This window comes from Bos javanicus, chromosome 5, assembly GCF_032452875.1.
Source record: "Bos javanicus breed banteng chromosome 5, ARS-OSU_banteng_1.0, whole genome shotgun sequence".
Taxonomy (NCBI): domain Eukaryota; kingdom Metazoa; phylum Chordata; class Mammalia; order Artiodactyla; family Bovidae; genus Bos; species Bos javanicus.
Window position 1 is genome coordinate 37,360,969 of NC_083872.1, and position 23,191 is coordinate 37,384,159.

The window sequence follows — 23,191 nt, forward strand, 5'->3', positions numbered from 1 at the left end:
AATGCAAGATAATAAAGAGAGATAAGTAAATGTTGTGATATTCATCACAACAGTTCTAGTCTGGAATAATGAAAAAAACTCTGGTGTCAGGGTTTTTAGAAATCCAGTCAGCTACTTAGATATTGTGTAACATTTATCTATTATAAAAGGAAAGAAATAATGCTCTTTACTAAACACTGTGCAGATTATAATGACATAAAATACATATCCTGTACATCTTCCTGCTTCTTTAAAACAAGAAAAAACAGTCCAGTTCCTAGGACATTGTTTCCAAAAAGTTAAAGCAGATCAAAAAAAAAAAAAAAAATCAAATGCTCCACTGCAAATACTACTTTGAATGACAAACATTCTGTGATGAAAATGAAATATCTATTTTGCCTGCAGTCGGCAGTCATAGTCAGTTAAACAGGTGCAGTTCTATTTTCTGTTATTTGTATGAAGGTAGGCAGGGACGGGGGAGCCTGGTGGGCTGCCGTCTCTGGGGTCTCACAGATTCGGACACGACTGAAGCGACTTAGTAGCAGCAGCAGCAGGCACGACACCTGGGCTTCCCAGGTGGCACTAGTGGTAAAGAATCTGCCTGCCAATGCAGGAGATGTAAGAGATGCAGATTTGATCCCAGGGTTGGAAAGACTCCCTGGCAGAGGGCCTGACAATCCACTCCAGTACCCTTTCTTGGAGAATCCCATGGACGGAGGAACCTGGTGGGCTACAGTCCATAGGGTTGCACAGAGTCATACGACTGAAGTGATTTAGCACGCACACACAGGCATGGCTCCTAAGGTAACGATGCATTCAGAGCTGCAGGGCAATCGGAATGACTCTAAATTACAGTATACTGAAGGTAACCACCAAATAGTTGTGGGTCAAGTCCATTTTTGCTTTGTTTAGAGTAACAGTAGGATTAATTTAGAAAAACACTATGAGAAGTCTGTAATTCTGTGATGAATAAAAAATGACACTTGTGAGCAAGGGGTAGATGAGAAGGGGATGGATTGTGGAAGAATTACCACTATCAAGCTGGGTAATTTCCTTGGCAAAAGTAAGAAAATCTTCCTTGGACAAGACTTCCACATTTGTGGTGAACAGATGGACCAAGGGCATGAAACAGAGGCTTGTTATGAGAGGTCAACTCAGAGTGAACAGTATTTTCATTGTGGAGAGCTCAGAGGAGAAAGAACAGCCAGGGACTAAATTGAGAGTGTATTTCTTTACGATTGTGAAGATTTATTCATCTAATTCCTTTATTTTTTATACTCATACTTTTTCTCTCCCTTAGTTGGATTTGGAGAATATCTGACCACTTCCTCTTTTTTTTTTCATATTGGTTATTGAGAGGAGCAATATGGAATCTGTAAATTAAACAGGTGGATTTGGGTAATAAGAAAGGAGTTCTGAAATGATGACACTTTTTGCTGCCACTGAGCTTTATCCAGCTTAACAAACCACAAGATGACACAGCTGGGTTCAGAGCTACAATAAATGCTGAGGAAGATAACTGTGGATACATGGGGCTATTTGGGTATTATAAACAAAGGTCATATGAATACTGTGAAACTACCCGCAGAAAGTCTCCTAAAAACAATGGCCCACAGACAGGGGTAGATCCAAATTTTGTGGTGGCTGATATTTACATAATTTGGCGAGGCCCTTTATGCAAAATTAGGTGCAAAAAATGAACATTGAAATGAAAAAAAATACGATGACTACTCTAACTTTGGAGACTGCGCTTCTTTTTTGTTGTTGTTGAATTTCTTTAGGTGATTGTCAGAAATTCTCCCCCAGAAGTTTGTTGATTGCACCTTTGCTTTCCACTCGAGTACTGAAACTCTCAACAACTCCTCGGGTGCACAAGGGGCCCTGCAAATGAGCCCTGGCCATTAAGCATCATTGGTAGCATCCTCTGCCTATAAGATTTTCCCGCTGTCGTTTACTTTATCTTGTTTGAGAAACCAAACATTACGATGAAGCATAAATAACAGAAACTTTTCATCTGATGCTTGCCATTTCATTGTAAGAACTAAAACCTCACATACCTATCCCCTATCTGGACCTCGGCCGCTCAACTTGAGTCCTAGGTTTTACGGGTACCTGGATGGTGTCCAATTGGGCCTCGGGCGACTCACCACGCTGCACGCCCACAGCGGGAGCCCTCAGGGACCGCACTCCGCGTGCGGCTGGGAGCTGGGGGCGGGACGCTTGCTGGAGGGCGAGCCCAGGCCGCGCCTCCCGCTGATTGGCCCGGCGCGGCCCCTGGGGGCGGGCTCTCCCCCGCGCTAGCCCGGCCCGGGGTGGTTATCTTGGCACCGTTCCTGCTAGGTCGGCTTGCTTCCTCGCGCTGGGCTGGACTGGTGTAGAGGGCTTCTGAGGGCGGTGCGGGCGCAGAAAGCGAAGCGAGGCTGCCGAGAGCGAGCCGGGGGCTGCGGGGCTGCAGTGAGATGAAGCAGCGGCTCAGGGAGCGAAGACTGGCAGTGTGGCGCGACGGGCCGGCCGGGGGCCGAGGCTGCTGCTCCGGAGGCTGCTGAGTCGCCGCGGCGGCCGGCGCGGAGAGCGACAGGCGAGAGGCAGGAAAGGCAGCGGAGCGCTGGGAAGCCGGCGGGGCGGCGGGCGGCTCGAGTTGGCCTCCCCGGTCGGGATCCCCACTGTGGAACCATGCGGGTGGTCAAGTGGCTGACGGGGCTGCTCTACCAGCTCTCGCTCTTCATCACCAGGTCTTGGGAAGTTCACTTCCACCCCAGGCAGGGTAAGGTCACCGCGGGGCGACTTCAGGAGCGAGGTGGGGCGCGGGCCAGAGGGGGTGGGAGGACGGAGGCGGGGGAGCGACTCTGTCCTTTCGGGGACCGTAGCCCTGCCGGGGGTCTCGGGACTCCGGGATCCGTCAGCCCGAAGCATCCCCGGAGGTTGCGGCTATGCTGGGTTTCTAGGAATCGCGCGCGCAGGGACCACGTCTCCCTTCGGGGACCACGCGGCGGGGGCGCGAGGGGCAGGATGGCGAGGGCGCCAGCGGGCACGAGTTGGCGGCCACAGGGAGGAGAAGAGGGACGCGGGAAGGAGGTGGCTGCTGAGGACCCTGAATGTCAGAGTCCCTGCTTGGGGAGGGTGGAGAGAATCGGGGGTGTGGGAAAGCAGGCAGGCACACTCACAGAGCGCACGTGTGTGTATGCGCGCGCGCTGGCCAGCGTGTGTCCATTTGTCGCGCCCGGCCGGGGATATGGGGACCTGGGGCCTCGGCCCTTTGGAAAGGAAGTCTGGTTGATGGAGTTCGAGGCTGGGAAGTTGGAAACGGGTGGGGCTCAATGGCCGTATCGCTGTGATTGCAGAAGCCTTAGTGAGGACACTGGCCTCCTACGAAGTGGTGACCCCCGCGCGGGTCAATGAGTTCGGCGAAGTATTCCCACAGAGCCACCACTTCAGCCGGAGGAAGCGCAGCTCGGAGACTCTGGAGCCCACACCGTTCAGAACCCACTACCGAATCCGCGCCTACGGGCAGCTCTTCCAGCTGAACCTGAGCGCCGACGCGGCCTTCCTGGCTGCGGGATACACCGAGGTGCACTTAGGCACTTCTGCGCACCCGGCGGAGGAGCGCAGCGCGGCGCCCCCAGACCTACGCCACTGCTTCTACCGCGGCCAGGTCAATGCTCGCGAGGATCACACAGCCGTCTTCAGCCTCTGTGGAGGCTTGGTAAGCTCCCTTCGGTCCCTTAGCGTTTTCTTGGGATCCAGTTCAGTAAGCCGGGTATTGGCTTTTCCTGAGTGCGCGGTTGGGGGACCCAAGCGATCAGAGTGCGCCACCAGAGGGGTTAACACCTAGACGAATCCAAGCCAGAGGCCACTCCTTCCTGCAGGGGGAGAGGGGTGTAGAGGATCAGCCTGTCCCTCCCTGCCGGGCAAAACTGACCCTCTTTTGCAAAGCTGTGAGAAAAAGTGTCAGATGCTGAGCTAGTTGGGGAGGCAGGCAGGGCTCTTTGCCCTTACGTGAAGTGCGGTTTCCAGCAGGAGGGCAGGCTCTTTAACTTACACATCTATGCTAGACTCTGTTGAGGCCAACACCTCTGAATTTACTTAAATATGTTCTTCGAATGAAGAGTGATAGAAGAAAAAGAGAATGAATATAGGGTTTGAAAAGAGTTTTTTTTTTTTTTTTTGGCTAGTGTGGGGATAATCGTTAATCTGTGAATTACAGGATAGGGAAAGGGTTGAATGTGTCTGTTTAAAATGTTCACTTAAAAATGTAGACCATCTACAAAGATCTGGTGCCAGCAAATGAGAAATGATTATCAGAATGACAAGAGTAAAAGATGTGGATTTTCTAAAAATCTCATTGTAGAGAGAGGAAATAAAGGATTCTGTGTTTTATTTGTTTTTCTCCTTCTAAAACAGAGGTTCTAAACCTTCTTTTTTTTTCCCCATCAACTTTTTCAGCATTCTAGGGGAAACTCAGGACCTCCTGTCAGCATAATTTTACCGTGCAAAATAGCATACATGTTCTTTAATTGGCTTTCTTTTAAATACTAACAATAATCAAAATGTTATAAGTATATAATTTGTGATGTCATAATACTTCCTTCTTTATTAATGCATTAAATAATATCTGTTGGGGAGAAGACTACTTATATACTTTTGTGGTGGTAATGAGAATAAATAATCCAGATAGTTTCATATTGCATTATGTTAGTGTTGAAGTAGCTATTTTGGGGCTTCCCTGGTGGCTCAGTGGTAAAGATTCCACCTCCACTACAAGAGACACAGGAGATGAGGGTTCGATCCTTGGGTTGGAAAGATTCCCTGGAGAAGGGCATGGCAACCCACTCCAGTATTCTTGCCTGGAGAATCCATGGACAGAGGAGCCTGGACGACTATAGTCCATGGGGTTACAAAGGGTCAGACACGTCTGAAGCAACTGAGCACGAATGCACAGCTATTCTTTTGTTGCTAACAAAGTCACAATGACTGTAGTTTTACCTGCAATCATAATTGAAGGGAATGTTAGGTATCAGAGGTTAGGGAAAATAAAGATGTAACACTTTTCTATCCAAGTTCACAGAACCTGTAGTTGTGAATGCTTAATGTTAAAACATACATGAACTTACTTCATGTAAGTTAGTGTTCAAGAAGAGGACACTAATAATTTGGCTACAGGATTCTCTCCAAGTATTCTGGCTTTCATTGGTCAAAATTTAGAAGAGTTTCAGAACATCAACATTATTTACTTTTTGATGAAGTAGAAAATTGATAACAGTTCCCTCTAGGCAAAATATAATACTTCCTTCCAGGGTAATTGATGTAAGATGTCTTTCTGGGTGTGAGTATTGGTCATTACTAAGTAGATTTGGAATGTCTCTTTGTTCTTTTCCCTGCTATTATCTTAGTATATATATCAAGATATTACGTATATATATCAATATATTTATATATATATAAAATTATTATTTTGATTTATACATACAAGGAATGCCTTGGACAATTTTCTTTCCTGCTATAGATAAATATAAAATTCAACATCAGAATGGCAGAAACATGCTAATATTTACACAGTCATCTACACATAAAAGGAAAGAAAAATATTCTCTTTTCTAGAAACTTTCAAAATGTTTAGTTTGTCTGGACAATTCTAGATTTACTACCACAAATTTGCCACGGTCAATATGTTTTCTTGATTTAGTATTTAAGGCATGGAAAAAAGTCCAGATGGGAAACGTTGTTAGGAATGATGTTTCTGCTCATGTTGATTCATAATGTTGGTGTAGTTCAAATTATTTTTCAGCATCTCCTTTTTGAAAATGTTTTTAAATCTTAACATAAGTTCATCCTTTCCTATCACTTCATCAATTTGGACATAGTTGTCTATTTATCCTGCGTTATTAATTTGATTTATGTATGTACTTTGCTTTTGATAGACTTATTGATATTATCAGAGTTTAATTTGATTTAACATTTAAAAACATATTTTTCATACCTACATAACTCAGCTTTATCTCACTTTCTTTGTATGTGTAAGTCTGTGTTGAAGACATCAGTCATGGCAGAGATAGAAAATTTCCAGTAACACAGCAAATAACTAGAGGTACCAGGATCTAAAATTCTTTAGGAAGTGTGATGAGGACCAATTATAAGTCTGAATCACTAATGAGATTAGTGACATTTCTTTGATTTTTTTCACTTATGATATTAGTACTAGAGCAGATATTAGCTATTATTTTGGGCTTCCCTTGTGGCTCAGCTGGTATAGAATCCACCTGCAATGTGAGAGACTGAGGTTCAGTCCCTGGGTTGGGAAGATCCCCTGGAGAATGGAAAGGCTACCCACTCCAATATTCTGGCCCGGAGAATTCCACACACTGTATAGCCCATGGCGTAACAAAGAGTCAGACACGACGCCTGAGCAACTTTCACTTTATGATTGTTTTATTTCTACTTCGACTCTCTCCTTAGCACTCTTTAGAATAATAGTTCCATCAGGTGGCAGAATTTCTGGTAGGCTTTAGAGTCCGTTTGTTGTAACACCAGATTTCTTTTTTTAATCTCAGATTAGTCTTTAGATCCAGATAAAGTTGCATTACCCACAACCTGAACCAGCTGAGTTTTTGCAGATCCACCTTGATGCAATGCCCAGGTTGTCAGTAATGCTCACCTACAGCCCTGGTCCTGCTTGTTTCTCAGATCATCTTTGTGACTTTGTATATGTGCTGCTGTAATGATCCAGCTTTGATCTCTGTCAGTCTATTAATAGCTAAATTTGAGATTTACTGAAGGATATTTAGAGCAAGTCTTACTGAGGTTCTCTTTTTCTGGTTGCTCCTTGCTTTTAGTTTTGCTTTTAATCATGAGTAGATGTTGTACTTAGTTAAATGGTTTTCCCAAATATCTTGAATGAGTGCGAGACTTCCTAATTTTTCTTTTTTCCGTTAGTGTTCATTATCTTGAACATTGCTGGATTCAGGCAAATGTTGACCATTGATGAAAATGACCTCATACAGGGCCATAAAGTGTTCTGAGGCCTTTGTATTGCTTGAGAGGAGGGTGGGGAAATCATATTGTCCTCCAGTTCCTCTGGCCTCCAGTGTCTTTTGTACCTTGGTCTCTCTGCATTTTTCTGGCACCAGCAGCTATATTCTGAGCCTGATGGCTTTTCTTTTTTCAGTTGGATTTCACTGACTCATTCCCTCCTGGGTTCTCTCTAGTGCTGTGTGTCCCTCTGAGTTCTGGCTGCAACACCTGTTTGATTTCTTGTCTGCCCGATGCATTGTGCAGCCCTCGACACAGGGTCACTTAACTCCTGTGCAGTGCTGTCCCTATGTAAGGTGGTTTGGTGATGCCATTGGTAATCTTCCAGACCCCACTAAGGTTCTGAGACCCTCCAGGGCATGGGGACTTGATTGTTCCCCTTGCCAGACTCTGCCCTGCCTCTTAGTTCAGTGTGTGTGTGAGAGGGCCTTGCAGAGAGAAATCCCTTCCTTGAATCCTGTGTAGCACGCTGAAGCACTTATCTTGGCAGTCCCCCTAGACCATCTAACTCGCCTTCTGCTTCCAGACCTTAACCCCCAGTGAAAGAGTCAGCGCACACACCTCCTTCCAACTGTTTCCTTTGCACCCATCCTTCTTTTCTTCCTGGAATCCACTAAGTTCTCCTTTCATGTCTCATTCACTTGACTTGTTCCCCTTCTATCTTCTCACTTGAAGTAGCATCTGTCCTTCCTTTCTCTGGTGGCTGCTGAGGAACTTGACTTTTAGAGGAAGGGAATAAAAAACAAATTACTATTTTCCAAACATCTCTGAGCATACAGCCTTTAAAAAAATTGACACCACAACATATTTATTGATTCCTTTTAGTTGCTAGTGTTGCAACTCAGATATATAAACTAAAGCTTTCTTTTAATTTCTATTCAGCTATATTTTCCCTACTTCTGGAAGTCTTAGGTTTTACATGTTTTTCTCTTTCACTAAACCACTGAACCATAACTTGTATTGTTTAGTTTTCTTAAGTGTTTTAAGACACTTTAAGTGTCTTAAGAACCAGAAGGGGCTATGAGTCTGCCAGAAATTTTCTTTGTTTCATGTGGGTATAACTTTTGCTTTTCTAACCTTCCCTTCCCTGTAATTTTTCTTTCTAATAAGTATTTATCACATGCTCAAACATTTCTGATTATTTTTATGTTTCTAAAATCTACAGTAGATATGAAAATACAGCCAAATCATAAAGTTACCTATAAGCAATATAATGGCTAATCAAACTCTGTTTTTAGTTCACTGATAAAGTCACAGACTATATAGTTATCAGGCCTTAATACCCCTAGATTCAACTACAGACTTTTTTTTATGGTCATATTATCTATCTTCTCATAATGTTGATAGACAGTTGCCAAAGTAGAGGTCAGTATTCCATAAGATATAATATTGGGGGCATATCCTTGTCAGGATGGCATGTGTAAATTGTACAGAGACATTCCCGACAACCCCTGTCTCTCAGCTCTCTTACATTACCTGGTGGGTTCCCTTCTTCCAAAGGCCCTCAGGGACTAACCCGACTGCCTAGACAATTAACTTCACTGTTTCTTGGTGGGATTTGAAGCAATGCAGTCTTTTTGGTTGAAAGAAACAGTTTCCAGATGTCATAAAACCAGACGTTGCATCTGGCTTTTACAGTATTCTCACGGAGTAGCTTGCAGTGTCTGTGTGCACTTTTTTGAAGTTTCTCATGTGAACCATTCTGCAGCATGTCAGACACTAATGCCCTCTGATGACTGATTATTGAGGTGCTCTAGTAACTCCTTGTTCAGACAGGAAATAACTGCATGGAAACCATCAATAGTGTCTTTACTGTTTTTTTTGTCTTCTTGTAAAACTTTTATTTTCTAAACTTTCTATTTGCTCAGAAGTCCTATAGCCTTCGATCATTACACATGCTAGTCTATATTTTTTGTTGGTAAAATTCACAGGGACCCCTTTTATTTATTCCCATACTCAGTTAAATAAACAACACTAGGGAGACTTTCTTATGCCTCCGCCTTTAACACTGTAGTGTTAGCCTAGGTCCTCAGATGGCAAGGTGGGGTTAACTGTGCAAAGAGTTTATTTAGGGGAAGTGTCTGTGTTAGAGAAAAGGAGAGAGCAGTGGAGTCTGAAACTGGTGCAGAGAGGATGACAGTGTTGGGTAGAAGTACCCCAGGCTGCAGGGCAGTCTAAGCAAGGTTCCGCAAAACTCCCCCTCAAAACTGTTTGTCCTTCAGAGGAATCCCTTGCCTCCTGAGAGAAAGTTTCCTCTTCATAGCCAGGCCACACTTGGTTACTGACTGAGTGGTGCATGGGAGATACTGCTGGGGCACGAGCACGATGGATTTCAAAGCCTACTGTGGGAGTCCTTAGCTAATTATGCTCAGCCTTCTCAGGGCCACCACACAGTGACGTCAGGCACACACACACACACACGCATACACACATCCATTCAATGAAATAGTCTGTTAAATGCTGTTAACGGAGGAGTACAAGAAGTGCTGGGTGAACTTTGAGAAGGCTGCGAGTAAGAGTGTTATGACACCTAGGCTGTAGGAGGCTTCTCAGCTGGACTTTGAGGGATGATTAACCACTTGGGGATGTGAAAATTCAAGGGCTTCTTGTGGGTCTCAGGTGCTGAAGCGTAGAGTGGCTTGTGGAGTAAGGGAGAAAATTAAGGTTAAGTTCAGATTAAGGCTTGAAATGTATTATGAGAGAGTGAGGGCTTAAACTGTAGGTGGTATATGAGTCCGATGTGTTAGGAGTGGTCTCCCCTTATGCACGTTGTGCAGGGGCGGAGGAGGCGCTGAAAAGACCACCGTTGTGGAAGGACGACCCCTGTACGGGTAGGGGAGGGGAGCCGCTGGAAGTGATGTGGTTCCAGTGGCAAGAGGAGTGGGTCCCTGTGGGCATTGCACATGGAGAACAGTGTTTCTCAATTGGGGCAGTTTTGTCCCCTAAAGAACTTTTGGTGTCACAGCTGTGCAGGGGCCAGGGCAAGCTAGTGGCATCCAGTGCGTAGAGGCCAGATATGTTGCCAAACATCCCACGATGCCCAGAACAATGAAGCATACCAAAATGTCAATGGTGCTGAAGTTACGCAGCCTTGTAGGGGACCTATTAGAATTTTGGACCAGAAGAGCAGTCAAAATATGGTTCTAATGACTCATGACTTAAATGACTGAGTGATCCTGTAGCCATTAACCCAGAAAGTCAATACCAGGAGGAGGTGGCAAGAAAGAGATACTTATTCTAGAAATATTTGTTTGATTTTACCACAGATATATTTTAATCTTCAGAAGGATTTGAGTTCATATTTACTCTTCTCTTTGTCTAGAATGTCCTTTTCCTAAAACTCCTACTCATCTTACTAGAGCCATCCTGAGCCTTCCTTTCTTTCTTTCTGATCTTCTCTAGGAAGAACTGACCAGGCCTACCTTCATTCCACCACCAGACTTTATATACATCATATATGGAATTGTGGTCATTTGTCCACGTTTCTGTCATTTATAGATTTTAAGTAAGAGAATGATAGTCCTGTTTACTTTAGTACCCAGTATAGCATATAGAAATGTTCAGTACTTGAATGAGTGATCTAAAGCAACTTTTATGTATATGTTCCAGGTAATTAGGTTAACTCTTTTCTGGAATTCAGTGCAAGAAAATTATTTTATCAATTTTATCAATTTTGAAATACTTGGACATATTTAAATTTTTTTTTCATATAGATTGAATATTTTTCAGATGTCCAAGTTAGTTGTGTTCCATTTATTACTTCATTTATATGGCTTAGAGAAGGAAATGGCAAACCACTCCAGTATCTTTGCCTGGAAAATCCCATGGACAGAGGAGCCTGATGGGTTGCAGTCCACGGGGTCACAAAGAGTCAGGCTTGACTGAAAGACTAACACTTATATGGGCTTACACTGAACCTTTGTTACTTGTGGCTGTATTTCTGTTTATCTTGTAACTGCTGTTTCCCATAAAATAATGTTAATTAAGCTGTCCGTTTCATACTAATATTTAGAGGAAGAAATAGATCATTCTTTCAACTGATCCTTATCAGTTCTTATGTACCAGCCACTGTTATATATGACATACAGTCCTGTCCTTATTACAACAGCAGTAAATCTATTAATTAAAAGTATTCATGAGTTACATAAATGCTTTATTACCATAGTAACAGAATTGGAAAGGCATACCTAACCTCTTGACTCCCTCAGTCCAAAGGTGACACACACCACTTCTATCTACATTTTGTTGATGAAAACTTGTTGCCTGGCTCTGCCTAGATGTCAGGGGTTAGAAAATGAGGGACGGTGCTATGCCCATGAGGAAGAGAGGACAGTACATTCTGGTGATCACCAACACTTTTCACTGTAGGCTCTTTTTCTGTTCACCAAGTATACCTTTGCTTTTCTCTTCTTACACTTCAAACATATTTATATTGTATATAAGGAGACAAGCCTTCAGGGGCACTGTTTCTGCTCATGTGCAGGATCTCTGGGTAATGCACAGTCTTTGCCATAAAGTTCAGATGTGGCTCCTTGTGGTTTAGCTATTACTGAATTAAAAGGTAAATTATCTGCACCACCCCCAACCCAATATACAGCATGGCTGTAATTCAAATTTTAACTTCCTACAGAATGTTGGGGTAGTTCTGAGGGTCTGTAGATTATTCTACAATGAAAGTGTCCAGGGCTTCTTTAGTCTAGGCTCATGTATCTTGGAAAATGTAATCTCGAAAACCCAGTTGACTTCTGATGGGAAGTCAAGTTTTGGTAATTGTTTCAAATTAGTTTCCTGTGACAGTTACCAAAGCTGAAAGGCATTTACATTAAATCCGTGAATTCCAAGACTCTTCTATGAAGAGAAGCAAAATATTGAATTCTCATCTTCGGTAAACCAAATTCCAACTGTATTAAAGTATTGACAGAATAAACTTCCTGTATATTATAATCATTAGAGAAAAATGTAAAGGGAGACATAACGAGTGATAAAGATGCTATTTGCTTAATAATTGAAGAGTACCATATGTCAGAATAATTGTAAATAAATTGAAAATTTAAACTGAAACTAGGAAAATATATGCTGTAAATATGACAGATGGTCTGGCAGGTTTATGATATGTGTCCTTCTAGCTATTTTATATACATAATACTTACATATAAATCTTTGTTAAGTAATACTGCTTTATAATGTTTTGACACTAGATCATGAGCATTTTTTCATTATACATCTATGGAGTAGTTCTTAGTCATTTCTTATTGTTTTAAATTTATAATTTGTTATAATGGCTTTAGGCCTTATGTCTTCACAGATATTTTAGTAAGAGGTTGGGAGAGACTTTTCTGAGGACCACTACCCAGACTCCACAAGAATATGGCCATTTCTTTGACAGTTCTCTCCACTTCTAGTGAGTCCACATGACTTCAAACACATCTCAGTTCCTCCAGGAAAAAGAAATGTTACAGAATTTACTCCTTGTTAGTGATGTCTCTGGGACACTGTTTATATAGCTGAGTCATTTGGCTGCATGAATCTTAGGTAGATGGATCCACAGTCTATTTTATATTCTTAATCCTTATGGGTCAGGACGTGGTGAGAGCATTGTCTTTTTTGGTGAGTATCAGCAGTGTTTCCTCTCATGTTCACACTGGAGATCTGGAGTTGTCCTGTGGAGTGGGGAATAAAGAATGTTACCGGAAAACTAGCCAATCTGATCACATGGACCAGAGCCTCGTCTAACTCAATGAAAGTAGGCCAACAGTGTGGGACCACCCAAGACAGACGGGTCATGGTGGAGAGGTCTGACAGAATGTGGTCCACTGGAGAAGGGAATGGCAAACCACTTCAGTATTCTTGCCTTGAGAACCCCATGAACAGTATGAAAAGGCAAAAAGATAGAATACTAAAAGATGAACTCTCCAGGTCGATACGTGCCCAATATGCTACTGGAGATCAGTGCAGAAATAACTTCAGAAAGAATGAAGGGATGGAGCCAAAGCAAAAACAACACCCAGTTGTGGATGTGACTGGTGATAGAAGCAAGGTCCAATGCTGTAAAGAGCAATATTGCATAGGAACCTGGAATGTCAGGTCCATGAATCAAGGCAAACTGGAAGTGGTCAAATAGGAGATGGCAAGACTGAACGTCGACATTCTAAGAATCAGTGAACTAAAATGGACTGTAATGGGTGAATTTAACTCAGATGACCATTATATCTACCACTGTTGGCAGGAGTCCCTTAGAAGAAATGGAGTAGCCATCATAGTCAACAAAAGAGTCTGAAATGCAGTATTTGGATGCAATCTGAAAAACGAAAGAATGATCTCTGTTCATTTCCAAGGCAAACCATTCAATATCATGGTAATCCAAGTCTATGCCCCAACCAGTAACACTGAAGAAGCTGAAGTTGAACGGTTCTATGAAGACCTACAAGACCTTTTAGAACTAAGACCCCAAAAAGATGTCCTTTCATTACAGGGGACTGGAATGCAAAAGTAGGAAGTCAAGAAACACCTGGAGTAACAGGCAAATTTGGCCTTGGAGTACAGAATGAAGCAGGGCAAAGGCTAACAGAGTTTTGCCAAGAGAACGCATGGGTCATAGAAAATACCCTCTTCCAACAACACAAAAGAAGACTCTATACATGGACATCACCAGATGGCCAACACTGAAATCAAATTGATTATATTCTTTGCAGCTAAAGATGGAGAAGCTCTATACAGTCAGCAAAAACAAGACTGGGAGTGGACTGTGGCTCAGATCATGAATTCCTTATTGCCAAATTCAGACTTAAATTGAAAAAAGTGGGGAAAACCACTAAACCATTCAGGTATGATCTAAATCAAATCCCTTATGATTATAGAATGGAAATGAGAAATGGATTTAAGGGACTAGATCTGATAGACAGAGTGCCTGATGAACTATGGACAGAGGTTTGTGACATTGTACAGGAGACAGGGATCAAGACCATCCCCAAGAAAAAGAAATGCAAAAAAGCAAAATGGCTGTCTGAGGAGGCCTTACGAATAGCTGTGAAAGAAGAGAAGTGAAAAGCAAAGGAGAAAAGGAAAGATATACGCATTTGAATGCAGAGTTCCAAAGAATAGCAAGAAGAGATAAGAAAGCCTTCCTCGGCAATCAATGCAAAGAAATAGAGGAAAACAATAGATTGGGAAAGACTAGAGATCTCTTCAAGAAAATTAGAAATACCAAGAGAACATTTCATGCAAAGATGGGCTCAATGAAGGACAGAAATGGTGTGGACCTCACAGAAGCAGAAGATTTTAAGAAGAGGTGGCAAGAATACATAGAACTGTACAAAAAAGATTTTAATGACCCAATTAATCACGACGGTGTGATCACTGACCTAGAGCCAGACATCCTGGAATGTGAAGTCAAGTGGGCCTTAGGAAGCATCACTATGAACAAAGCTAGTGGAGGTGATGGAATTCCAGTTGAACTATTCCAAATCCTGAAAGATGATGCTGTGAAAGTGCTGCACTCAATATGTCAGCTAATTTGGAAAACTCTGCAGTGGTCACAGGACTGGAAAAGGTCAGTTTTCATTCCAATCCCTAAGAAAGGCAATGCCAAAGAATACTCAAACTACCACACAATTGCACTAATCTCACACGCTAGTAAAGTAATGCTCAAAATTCTCCAAGCCAGGCTTCAGCAATATGTGAACTGTGAACCTCCAGATGTTCAAGCTGGTTTTAGAAAAGGCAGAGGAACCAGAGATCAAATTGCCAACATCCGCTGGATCATCAAAAAAGCAAGAGAGTTCCATAAAAACATCTATTTCTGCTTTATTGACAAAGCCTTTGACTTTTTGGCTTTGACAAAGCCAAAGCTTTTGACTGTGTGGATCACAATAAACTGTGGAAAATTCTGAAAGAGATGGGAGTACCAGACCACCTGACCTGCCTCTTGAGAAACCTGTTTACAGGTCAGGAAGCAACAGTTAGAACTGGACATGGAACAACAGACTGGTTCCAAACAGGAAAAGGAGTATGTCAAGGCTGTATATTGTCACCCTGTTTTAACTTATATGCAGAGTGCATCATGAGAAACGCTGGGCTGGATGAAGCACAAGCTGGAATCAAGATTGCCTGGAGAAATATCAATAACCTCAGATATGCAGATGACACCACCCTTCTGGCAGAAAGTGAAGAGGAACTCAAAAGCCTCTTGATGAAATTGAAAGAGGAGAGTGAAAAAGTTGGCTTAAAGCTCAACATTCAGAAAACAAAGATCACAGCATCTGGTCCCATCAGATCAGATCAGATCACATCAGTCGCTCAGTCGTGTCCAACTCTTTGCGACCCCATGAATTGCAGCACTCCAGGCCTCCCTGTCCATCACCAACTCCCGGAGTTCACCCAGACTCACATCCATCAAGTCAGTGATGCCATCCAGCCATCTCATCCTCTGTCGTCCCCTTCTCCTCCTGCCCCCAATCCCTCCCAGCATCAGAGTCTTTTCCAATGAGTCAGCTCTTCGCATGACGTGGCCAAAGTACTGGAGTTTCAGCTTTAGCATCATTCCTTCCAAAGAAATCCCAGGGCTGATCTCCTTCGGAATGGACTGGTTGGATCTCCTTGCAGTCCAAGGGACTCTCAAGAGTCTTCTCCAACACCACAGTTCAAAAGCATCAATTCTTTGGCACTCAGCCTTCTTCACAGTCCAACTCTCACATCCATACATGACCACAGGAAAAACCATAGCCTTGACTAGACGGACCTTTGTTGGCAAAGTAATGTCTCTGCTTTTCAATATGCTATCTAGGTTGGTCATAACTTTCCTTCCAAGGAGTAAGCGTCTTTTAATTTCATGGCTGCAGTCACCATCTGTAGTGATTTTGGAGCCCAGAAAAATAAAGTCTGACACTGTTTCCACTGTTTCCGCATCTATTTCCCATGAAGTGGTGGGACCGGATGCCATGATCTTCGTTTTCTGAATGTTGAGCTTTAGGCCAACTTTTTCACTCTCCACTTTCACTTTCATCAAGAGGCTTTTGAGTTCCTCTTCACTTTCTGCCAGAAGGGTGGTGTCATCTGCATATCTGAGGTTATTGATATTTCTCCTGGCAATCTTGATTCCAGCTTGTGTTTCTTCCAGTCCAGCGTTTCTCATGATGTACTCTACATATAAGTTAAATAAACAGGGTGACAATATACAGCCTTGACGAACTCCTTTTCCTATTTGGAAGCAGTCTGTTGTTCCATGTCCAGTTCTAACTGTTGCTTCCTGACCTGCATATAAATTTCTCAAGAGGCAGATCAGGTGGTCTGGTATTCCCATCTCTTGAAGAATTTCCCACAGTTTATTGTGATCCACACAGTCAAAGGCTTTGGCATAGTCAATAAAGCAGAACACTTCATGGCAAATAGATAGGGAAACAGTGGATACAAGTGGCTGCCTTTATTTTTCTGGGCTCCAAAATCACTGCAGATGGTGTTTGCAACCATGAAATTAAAAGACACTTACTCCTTGGAAGGAAAGTTATGACCAACCTAGATGCATATTAAAAAGCAGACATTACTTTGTTGACAGGGGTAGGTCTAGTCAAGGCTATGGTTTTTCCAGTGGTCATGTATGGATATGAGAGTTGGACTTATAAAGAAAGCTGAGCACTAAAGAATTGATGCTTTTGAACTTTGGTGTTTGAGAAGACTTGAGAGTCCCTTGGACTGCAAGGAGATCCAACCAGTCCATCCTAAAGGAGATCAGTCCTAAGTGTTCATTGGAAGGACTGATATTGAAGCAAAATCTCCAGTGCTTTGGCCACCTGATGCAAAGAGCTGACTCATATAAAAAGACCCTGATGCTGGGAAAGATTGAGGGTAGGAGGAAAAGGAGATGACAGAGGATGAGATGATTTGATGGCATCACCGAATTAATGGACATGAGTTTGGGTAGGCTCTGTGAGTTGGTGATGGACAGGGAGTCCTGGTGTGCTGCAGTTCATGGGGTCGCAAAGAGTCCGACATGACTGAGCAACTGAACTGAACTGAACTGAACCAGAGGAGAGAGGACCCATCTTTTCAAAAACTTTGCAGTGAATCTCCTGCTTTAGGCTCCTGGGGCCAGTTACATGTTCTTCCTATCATCTGTTCATTCATTCAGTGTGTGCTTGTGTATAATACACCATTTCCTCGGCATGATTATTAGTGTAATAATGAGGAGCTGTCAGGGGAAAAGTCCTTTTGCATTGAGTAGAGTGCCCTAAAATAAAGATAAAACTCAGAGTTAATCTTTATCATCTTTTATTACATAACACTTATACTTTATTTAGAATAAAAAATAGTGGCTGTAACATTTGTGGTTATAGTGGAGACTTTTCCATCCTGTGTCAAAATGTACTGACTTTCAAAACAGTTATTGACATTATTTTAACACACACTTTGCCTTTCTAAGGAAGTTAGGTGCTGGACCGTGCTAAGTTTCTTCAGTCGTGTCTGACTCTTTGTGACCCTATGGCCTGTAGCCCTCCAGGCTCTTCTGTCCATGGGATTCTCCAGGGAAGAATACTGGAGTGGGTTGTCATGCCCTCTTCCAGGGGATCTTCCTGAGACCCAGGGATCAAACCCACATCTCTTACGTCTCTTGCATTGACAGGTGGTTCTTTACCTCTAGTGCCAACTGGAAAGCCCAGTGACATCATTTTAACAGACATTGCCTTTCTAAGGAGGTTAGATAGATAGAATTATTTGTTTGTTTTATAAGTTGTGGAAATGAGGTTTGAGATATGAAGTGGCTTGCACAAGATTCCATGAGTGCAAAGCGAGGATTCAGACTTCCTTATTACAAATAGTGTCAAAGTGATTTTCATATGACTTAATAATTAAAGATTGAGAAACTAAACATTTTGACTTCATGATATTAATTACCAGTGTTTCAATCCTTAAATAAAAATCCGATTTTATTAATAGTTGGGAGGTATTTGTTACTAAAATATATTCTCAATATTGGCTCTAATTGTCTTGTTCAATAGTACTGCAATTTGAAGTAGTTCTGTAGTTGCCAATGTTAATGTGATTAGCTGTAAGTTTTTGGGAAAAGAGTCCAAATGGTTTATATTTTGTGCTTGTTTTTTACCCTTTAATAAAATCTGAGAATACATTATTGTTTGTGGCCACAGTACATGTGCTTGCCATGTTATTAGAAAAAAGTATGCATGAATGAATGTCACAATAGTGAAATAGAAACATTTTGGAAAAACAATTGTATGAAAATCCTCTAAACATATAATTTTAGCCTATGAGAGCAAATTAGAACTTACTGTATAATCACTTACTGCCTTTCAAAACAGTGTGGCAAGTAGCAGATTATTGCTTCAAGAAATTTGGAACCCCTTGCTCAAGTGAAAGCTAATTATTCTGCTTTTAATAGTCATCAAAAGGAAGAGTTTGGAATTTAATTGGCATTTCTCATGAATCAAGTTGCAGTGACTCTCTGTACAGAGGCAGTTGCTAAAAATATGGCATGCTCTAAATATAATTCTATGAGCCACCTGTTCCAATGCCTTACCAGGTTCCTTTCCAAGTTAAAAAAAAAAATAAGTGCTTCATTAGGAGCCTTTAGGCAAAGCTCTAATATTTTTATTATTTGTGCAGAAAGTCCTCTGCAGTGGAGTGGTTTATAGGAAAATTGTTGGAAACAAAATATTTCTTTCACTGATAAATACAGGTAAACCCCTTTGAGGACAATTATTTTTTTCTTGAACTAATTCTTTTAAAACATGAAATTTTGTTGAAGAAAAGACTTTTGAGTTATAAAAGTATTATTATTAGCAGGGTAGTATTATAGGGTCTTTCCTAGTGGCCCAGTTGGTAAGGAAACAGCCCGCAATGCAGGAGACTGGGTTCAATCCCTGGGCTGGGAAGATCCCCTGGAGAAGGGAATGGCACCCCACTCCAGTATTCTTGCCTGGAGAATTCCATGGACAGAGGAGCCTGGTGGGCCACAGTCCCTAGGGTCGCTAAGAGTCGGACAAGACTCAGTGACTTCACTTTCACTTTTCACTTTCATGCATTGGAGAAGGAAATGGCAACCCACTCCAGTGTTCTTGCCTGGAGAATGCCAGGGATGGGGAAGCCTGATGGGCCACCATCTATGGGGTCACACAGAGTCGGACACGACTGAAGTGACTTAGCCACAGCAGCAGCAGCAGCAGCTGCATGACTCCAGGAGGTATTAATGGACTTGATACAACCATATTCACCTTTCATATGAGAATGAAAGTTGGACCTGTGTGTGGGTTTATTTGAACATTACCACTGAATATAAAAAAGTTTCCAAGATATGGATATTTTCAGCATTGCTTGGGAAAAATGTGACATTATTCAAAACATTTTGGGGATGAGTAACAAGCCTCCTCATGTCTATTTGTATCTTTTACCAGGATGCTATCACATTTTCCCTCCTCAGCATGCTTTTTAAAATAGGCAGAAAGTGATTTTTCATTTTGGGTCCCTTTACTCAGGTTTCAAAAATAGTCTGTTACTTCTAAGTATAGTTAATTATTTTTCTGGGAAGGCAAAGAAAGCTAGAATTCTGGTATGCGTTGAAAATAAGTGATTTGTAGTTGTGTTTGAAAAAAAGCACTGGTAGAATGAATGAAATATGCTAGAATATAATATACTAAGAAGCATACATATAATATACTAAGAAAAGATATCTATATATCTTTTCTACACTATAGAATGTCTATATATCTGATGAAATTTCCTTTATATTAAGCCTTTAAAATGTGTATTCCTAATATATTTGCACATTATGTTACCAAGAATGCCTGAACATTTAAATTTTTAACATTGAAAGAAATCATGCTAATCTCAGCCAAGTCTCTAAACTATTGTAACTTAAAAATATTAGAGAAAAAAAAAAGATCAGTAATGTGTATATGGTGTGGGGAAATCAGGTACATTACCATGTTACAAAAATGTTTATTTCTGTAGATATGTGTTGAGTGCCTGCCATGTCTCAGGCAATGGTTTAGATTTTGGAACTGTAGAAATAGTAAAGACTTGGCTGCTTTTGTGTGGTAATAATTATGAATGTAGAGAAGAATTTATGACTATAATTACCTGAGTCATTTAAATAGCTTTGAGTGACTATTCGGTTAAAATAATGATTTAAATACGTTATTAACAATGAAATTTAAAGCAACAATTTGAAAGTTATTATCCCTAAATAATTTAAGGATATTTACAATTAAGAAATGGAAATGAAGCCTCATTCACTAAAACTGTAGTTGTCATAGCATCCATAATTCAGTAATTCATTTCTGAATTGGCTCTTCCCAGAAATATGCTTTTCTTTCTTTTTTTTTTTTAAATAAAAATTTCATATTTATTATTATTTTTTTAAAATAATTTTTAACATTTTTAAATTTCAGGTATACACATGCTCCCCATCCTGAACCCTCCTCCCTCCCCCTCCCCATACCATCCCCCTGGGCCGTCCCAGCGCACCAGCCCCAAGCATCCAGCATCGTGTACTGAACCTGGACTGGCATCTCGTTTCATACATGACATTTCACATGTTTCAATGCCATTCTCCCAAATCTTCCCACCCTCTCCCTCTCCCACAGAGTCCATAAGACTGTTCTATACATCAGTGTCTCTTTTGCTGTCTCATATACAGGGTTATCGTTACCATCTTTCTAAATTCCATATATATGCGTTAGTATACTGTATTTATGTTTTTCCTTCTGGCTTACTTCACTCTGTATAATAGGCTCCAGTTTCATCCACCTCATTAGAACTGATTCAAACGTATTCTTTTTAATGGCTGAGTAATACTCCATTGTGTATATGTACCACTGCTTTCTTATCCATTCATCTGCTGATGGACATCTAGGTTGCTTCCATGTCCTGGCTATTATAAACAGTGCTGCGATGAACATTGGGGTACACGTGTCTCTTTCCCTTCTGGTTTCCTCAGTGTGTATGCCCAGTAGTGGGATTGCTGGATCATAAGGCAGTTCTATTTCCAGTTTTTTAAGGAATCTCCACACTGTTCTCCATAGTGGCTGTACTAGTTTGCATTCCCACCAACAGTGTAAGAGGGTTCCCTTTTCTCCACACCCTCTCCAGCATTTATTATTTGTAGACTTTTGGATCGCAGCCATTCTGACTGGTGTGAAATGGTACCTCATAGTGGTTTTGATTTGCATTTCTCTGATAATGAGTGATGTTGAGCATCTTTTCAAGTGTTTGTTAGCCATCTGTATGTCTTCTTTGGAGAAATGTCTATTTAGATCTTTGGCCCATTTTTTGATTGGGTCATTTATTTTTCTGGAGTTGAGCTGTAGGAGTTGCTTGTATATTTTTGAGATTAGTTGTTTGTCGGTTGCTTCATTTGCTATTATAGAAATATGCTTTTCTAAGTGGAAATTTGCCAAGTTTTACATGTAGGTAAACGTATATATTTGTCTTTGGAGGCATGATGAGTGCTTTTCACTGTCAAATGTAATGAGTACAGTGGGCTCCTGCCTGTTGAGCTTCTGCTGTGTATCCCTTGTTTGCAAATCTTCAGCCTCACTCTTCTCTGTCGCTTGAACCTGCCAAGCTTTTCCCCGTTACTGGGCCTTTCAGTCACTGCTCTTCTGTTTGCAGTGTTCTCCCAGAGTTTTCCATGGCTACCTCCTCATTATTCCAGCCTCAGCCCAGAGTGCCTCCATCTCTGGGATTCTGTCTCCCTGCCTTATTTTTTCTTTATTGCACCTATTACCACCAGGCATATTGCATTTTTTTAATCTGTCTTTTCCCTTATAAGTGTGATTTCTTTGAAAGCGGAAATTTTGTCATATTCACCTCTGTATGTCTAGTCCCTCGACCTCTGCCTGCTCTTTAAATATTTGTCAGCTGTTTTTTGGGTTTACCAGAATTGGTGTCCGATCACTAACACAGTGCACTGTATTAAGGCACAAACTATGGAGCCAGGCTACCTGGGTTCGCACCTTGATCCTGTTACTTACCAGGTGTAAGACCTGGACAAGGTGCTTTTACTGTTACTCCTTTGTCTCACCTGTAAAGTAAGGATAATAATAACTTGCCTCAGAGTTATTGGTATGTGGAAATCAATGATGAATGTATATGAATGATATCTGCTGTATATTTCAGAATTAGCTACTGAGATAATGATAAATGCCTGTCCTCTGTGATTTAGCCTCACCAAACTAGAGAAAGAGATCTATTTCCCTCCCCCACTATGTCTACAAGACCATTCTCTACATCTGTATCTCCATTCCTTCCCTGCAAATGGGTTCATGAATACCATTTTTCTAGATTCCGTACATATGTGTTAATACACTGTATTTGTTTCTCTCTGACTTCTTTACTCTGCATAGCAGGCTCTAGGTTCATCCACCTCACTAGAATTCACTCAAATTCATTTTTTATGGCTGAATAATATTCCATTATACACACGTACCACGTCTTCTTTATCCAGTCATCTGCCGATGGACATTTAGGTTGTGTCCATGTCTTGACCATTGTAGGTAGAGCTGCTATGAACACTGGGGTACGTGTGTCTTTTTTGATTATGGTTTTTTCGGTGTATATGCTCAGTGGTGTTGCTGAGTCATGTTTCATTTGTAAATTGAATTGCTTCTTCCATAATATCTTCTCATTGTTTTTTATATATATGAATACTGTTTAATCTGTATATTCTGTCACTAAAGTCACTTAGTTTTTATAGTAGTTTTTCAATTCTTATTTGTTAAGGTGTACATTGATGAAGATGACAGTTTTAACTCTTCTAATTTTTTGTTTCTAATCTTTTATCTAATTCTGTTATCTAGAACAGGTGATACTGGGCATCCTTGTATTCCTGACCTAAGTGGGAGTGCCTTTGTTACTCATGATACTGTCTTTGGGCTGTGATTGAATTTATCTTGTTTAGGGAGCATCTGTCTATTTATATTTTATTGATGTTTTTAAAATCAAGAATGTTGACTTTTTTCAAAAAGCTTGTGATTTTTTTTTCACGTTTGTGTAAGTAGCTATGATGAATTAAGATTTCAAATGTTGAACCATAGTTATATTCTTATGATAAACTCCATCTGGTCATTTTCAGATGGAGTTACTGACTTTTGTTTGTTTATATAATTTAGGATTTTAGCTTGATAGTCACATGTGAACTTGTCCTATATTTGGTTTGGTTTTTTTTGTAGTTGTTTTG

At 41.3% G+C, this 23,191-nt stretch overlaps 1 protein-coding gene across 2 annotated transcripts in view; it reads left to right on the top strand.

Annotated features, from left to right (window-relative positions):
• Nucleotides 1-2,344: 2,344 nt before the first annotated feature.
• The window catches only part of ADAMTS20 (ADAM metallopeptidase with thrombospondin type 1 motif 20), a 218,501-nt gene continuing 197,654 nt past the window's right edge, over nt 2,345-23,191 (top strand). For both annotated transcript variants that reach the window (XM_061416399.1, XM_061416400.1), the window contains exons 1-2: nt 2,345-2,743; nt 3,321-3,682. In XM_061416399.1, coding sequence (XP_061272383.1) covers nt 2,653-2,743; nt 3,321-3,682 — 453 coding nt within the window. In that variant the 5' untranslated portion in view covers nt 2,345-2,652. The remainder of the gene's footprint in view (nt 2,744-3,320; nt 3,683-23,191) is intronic.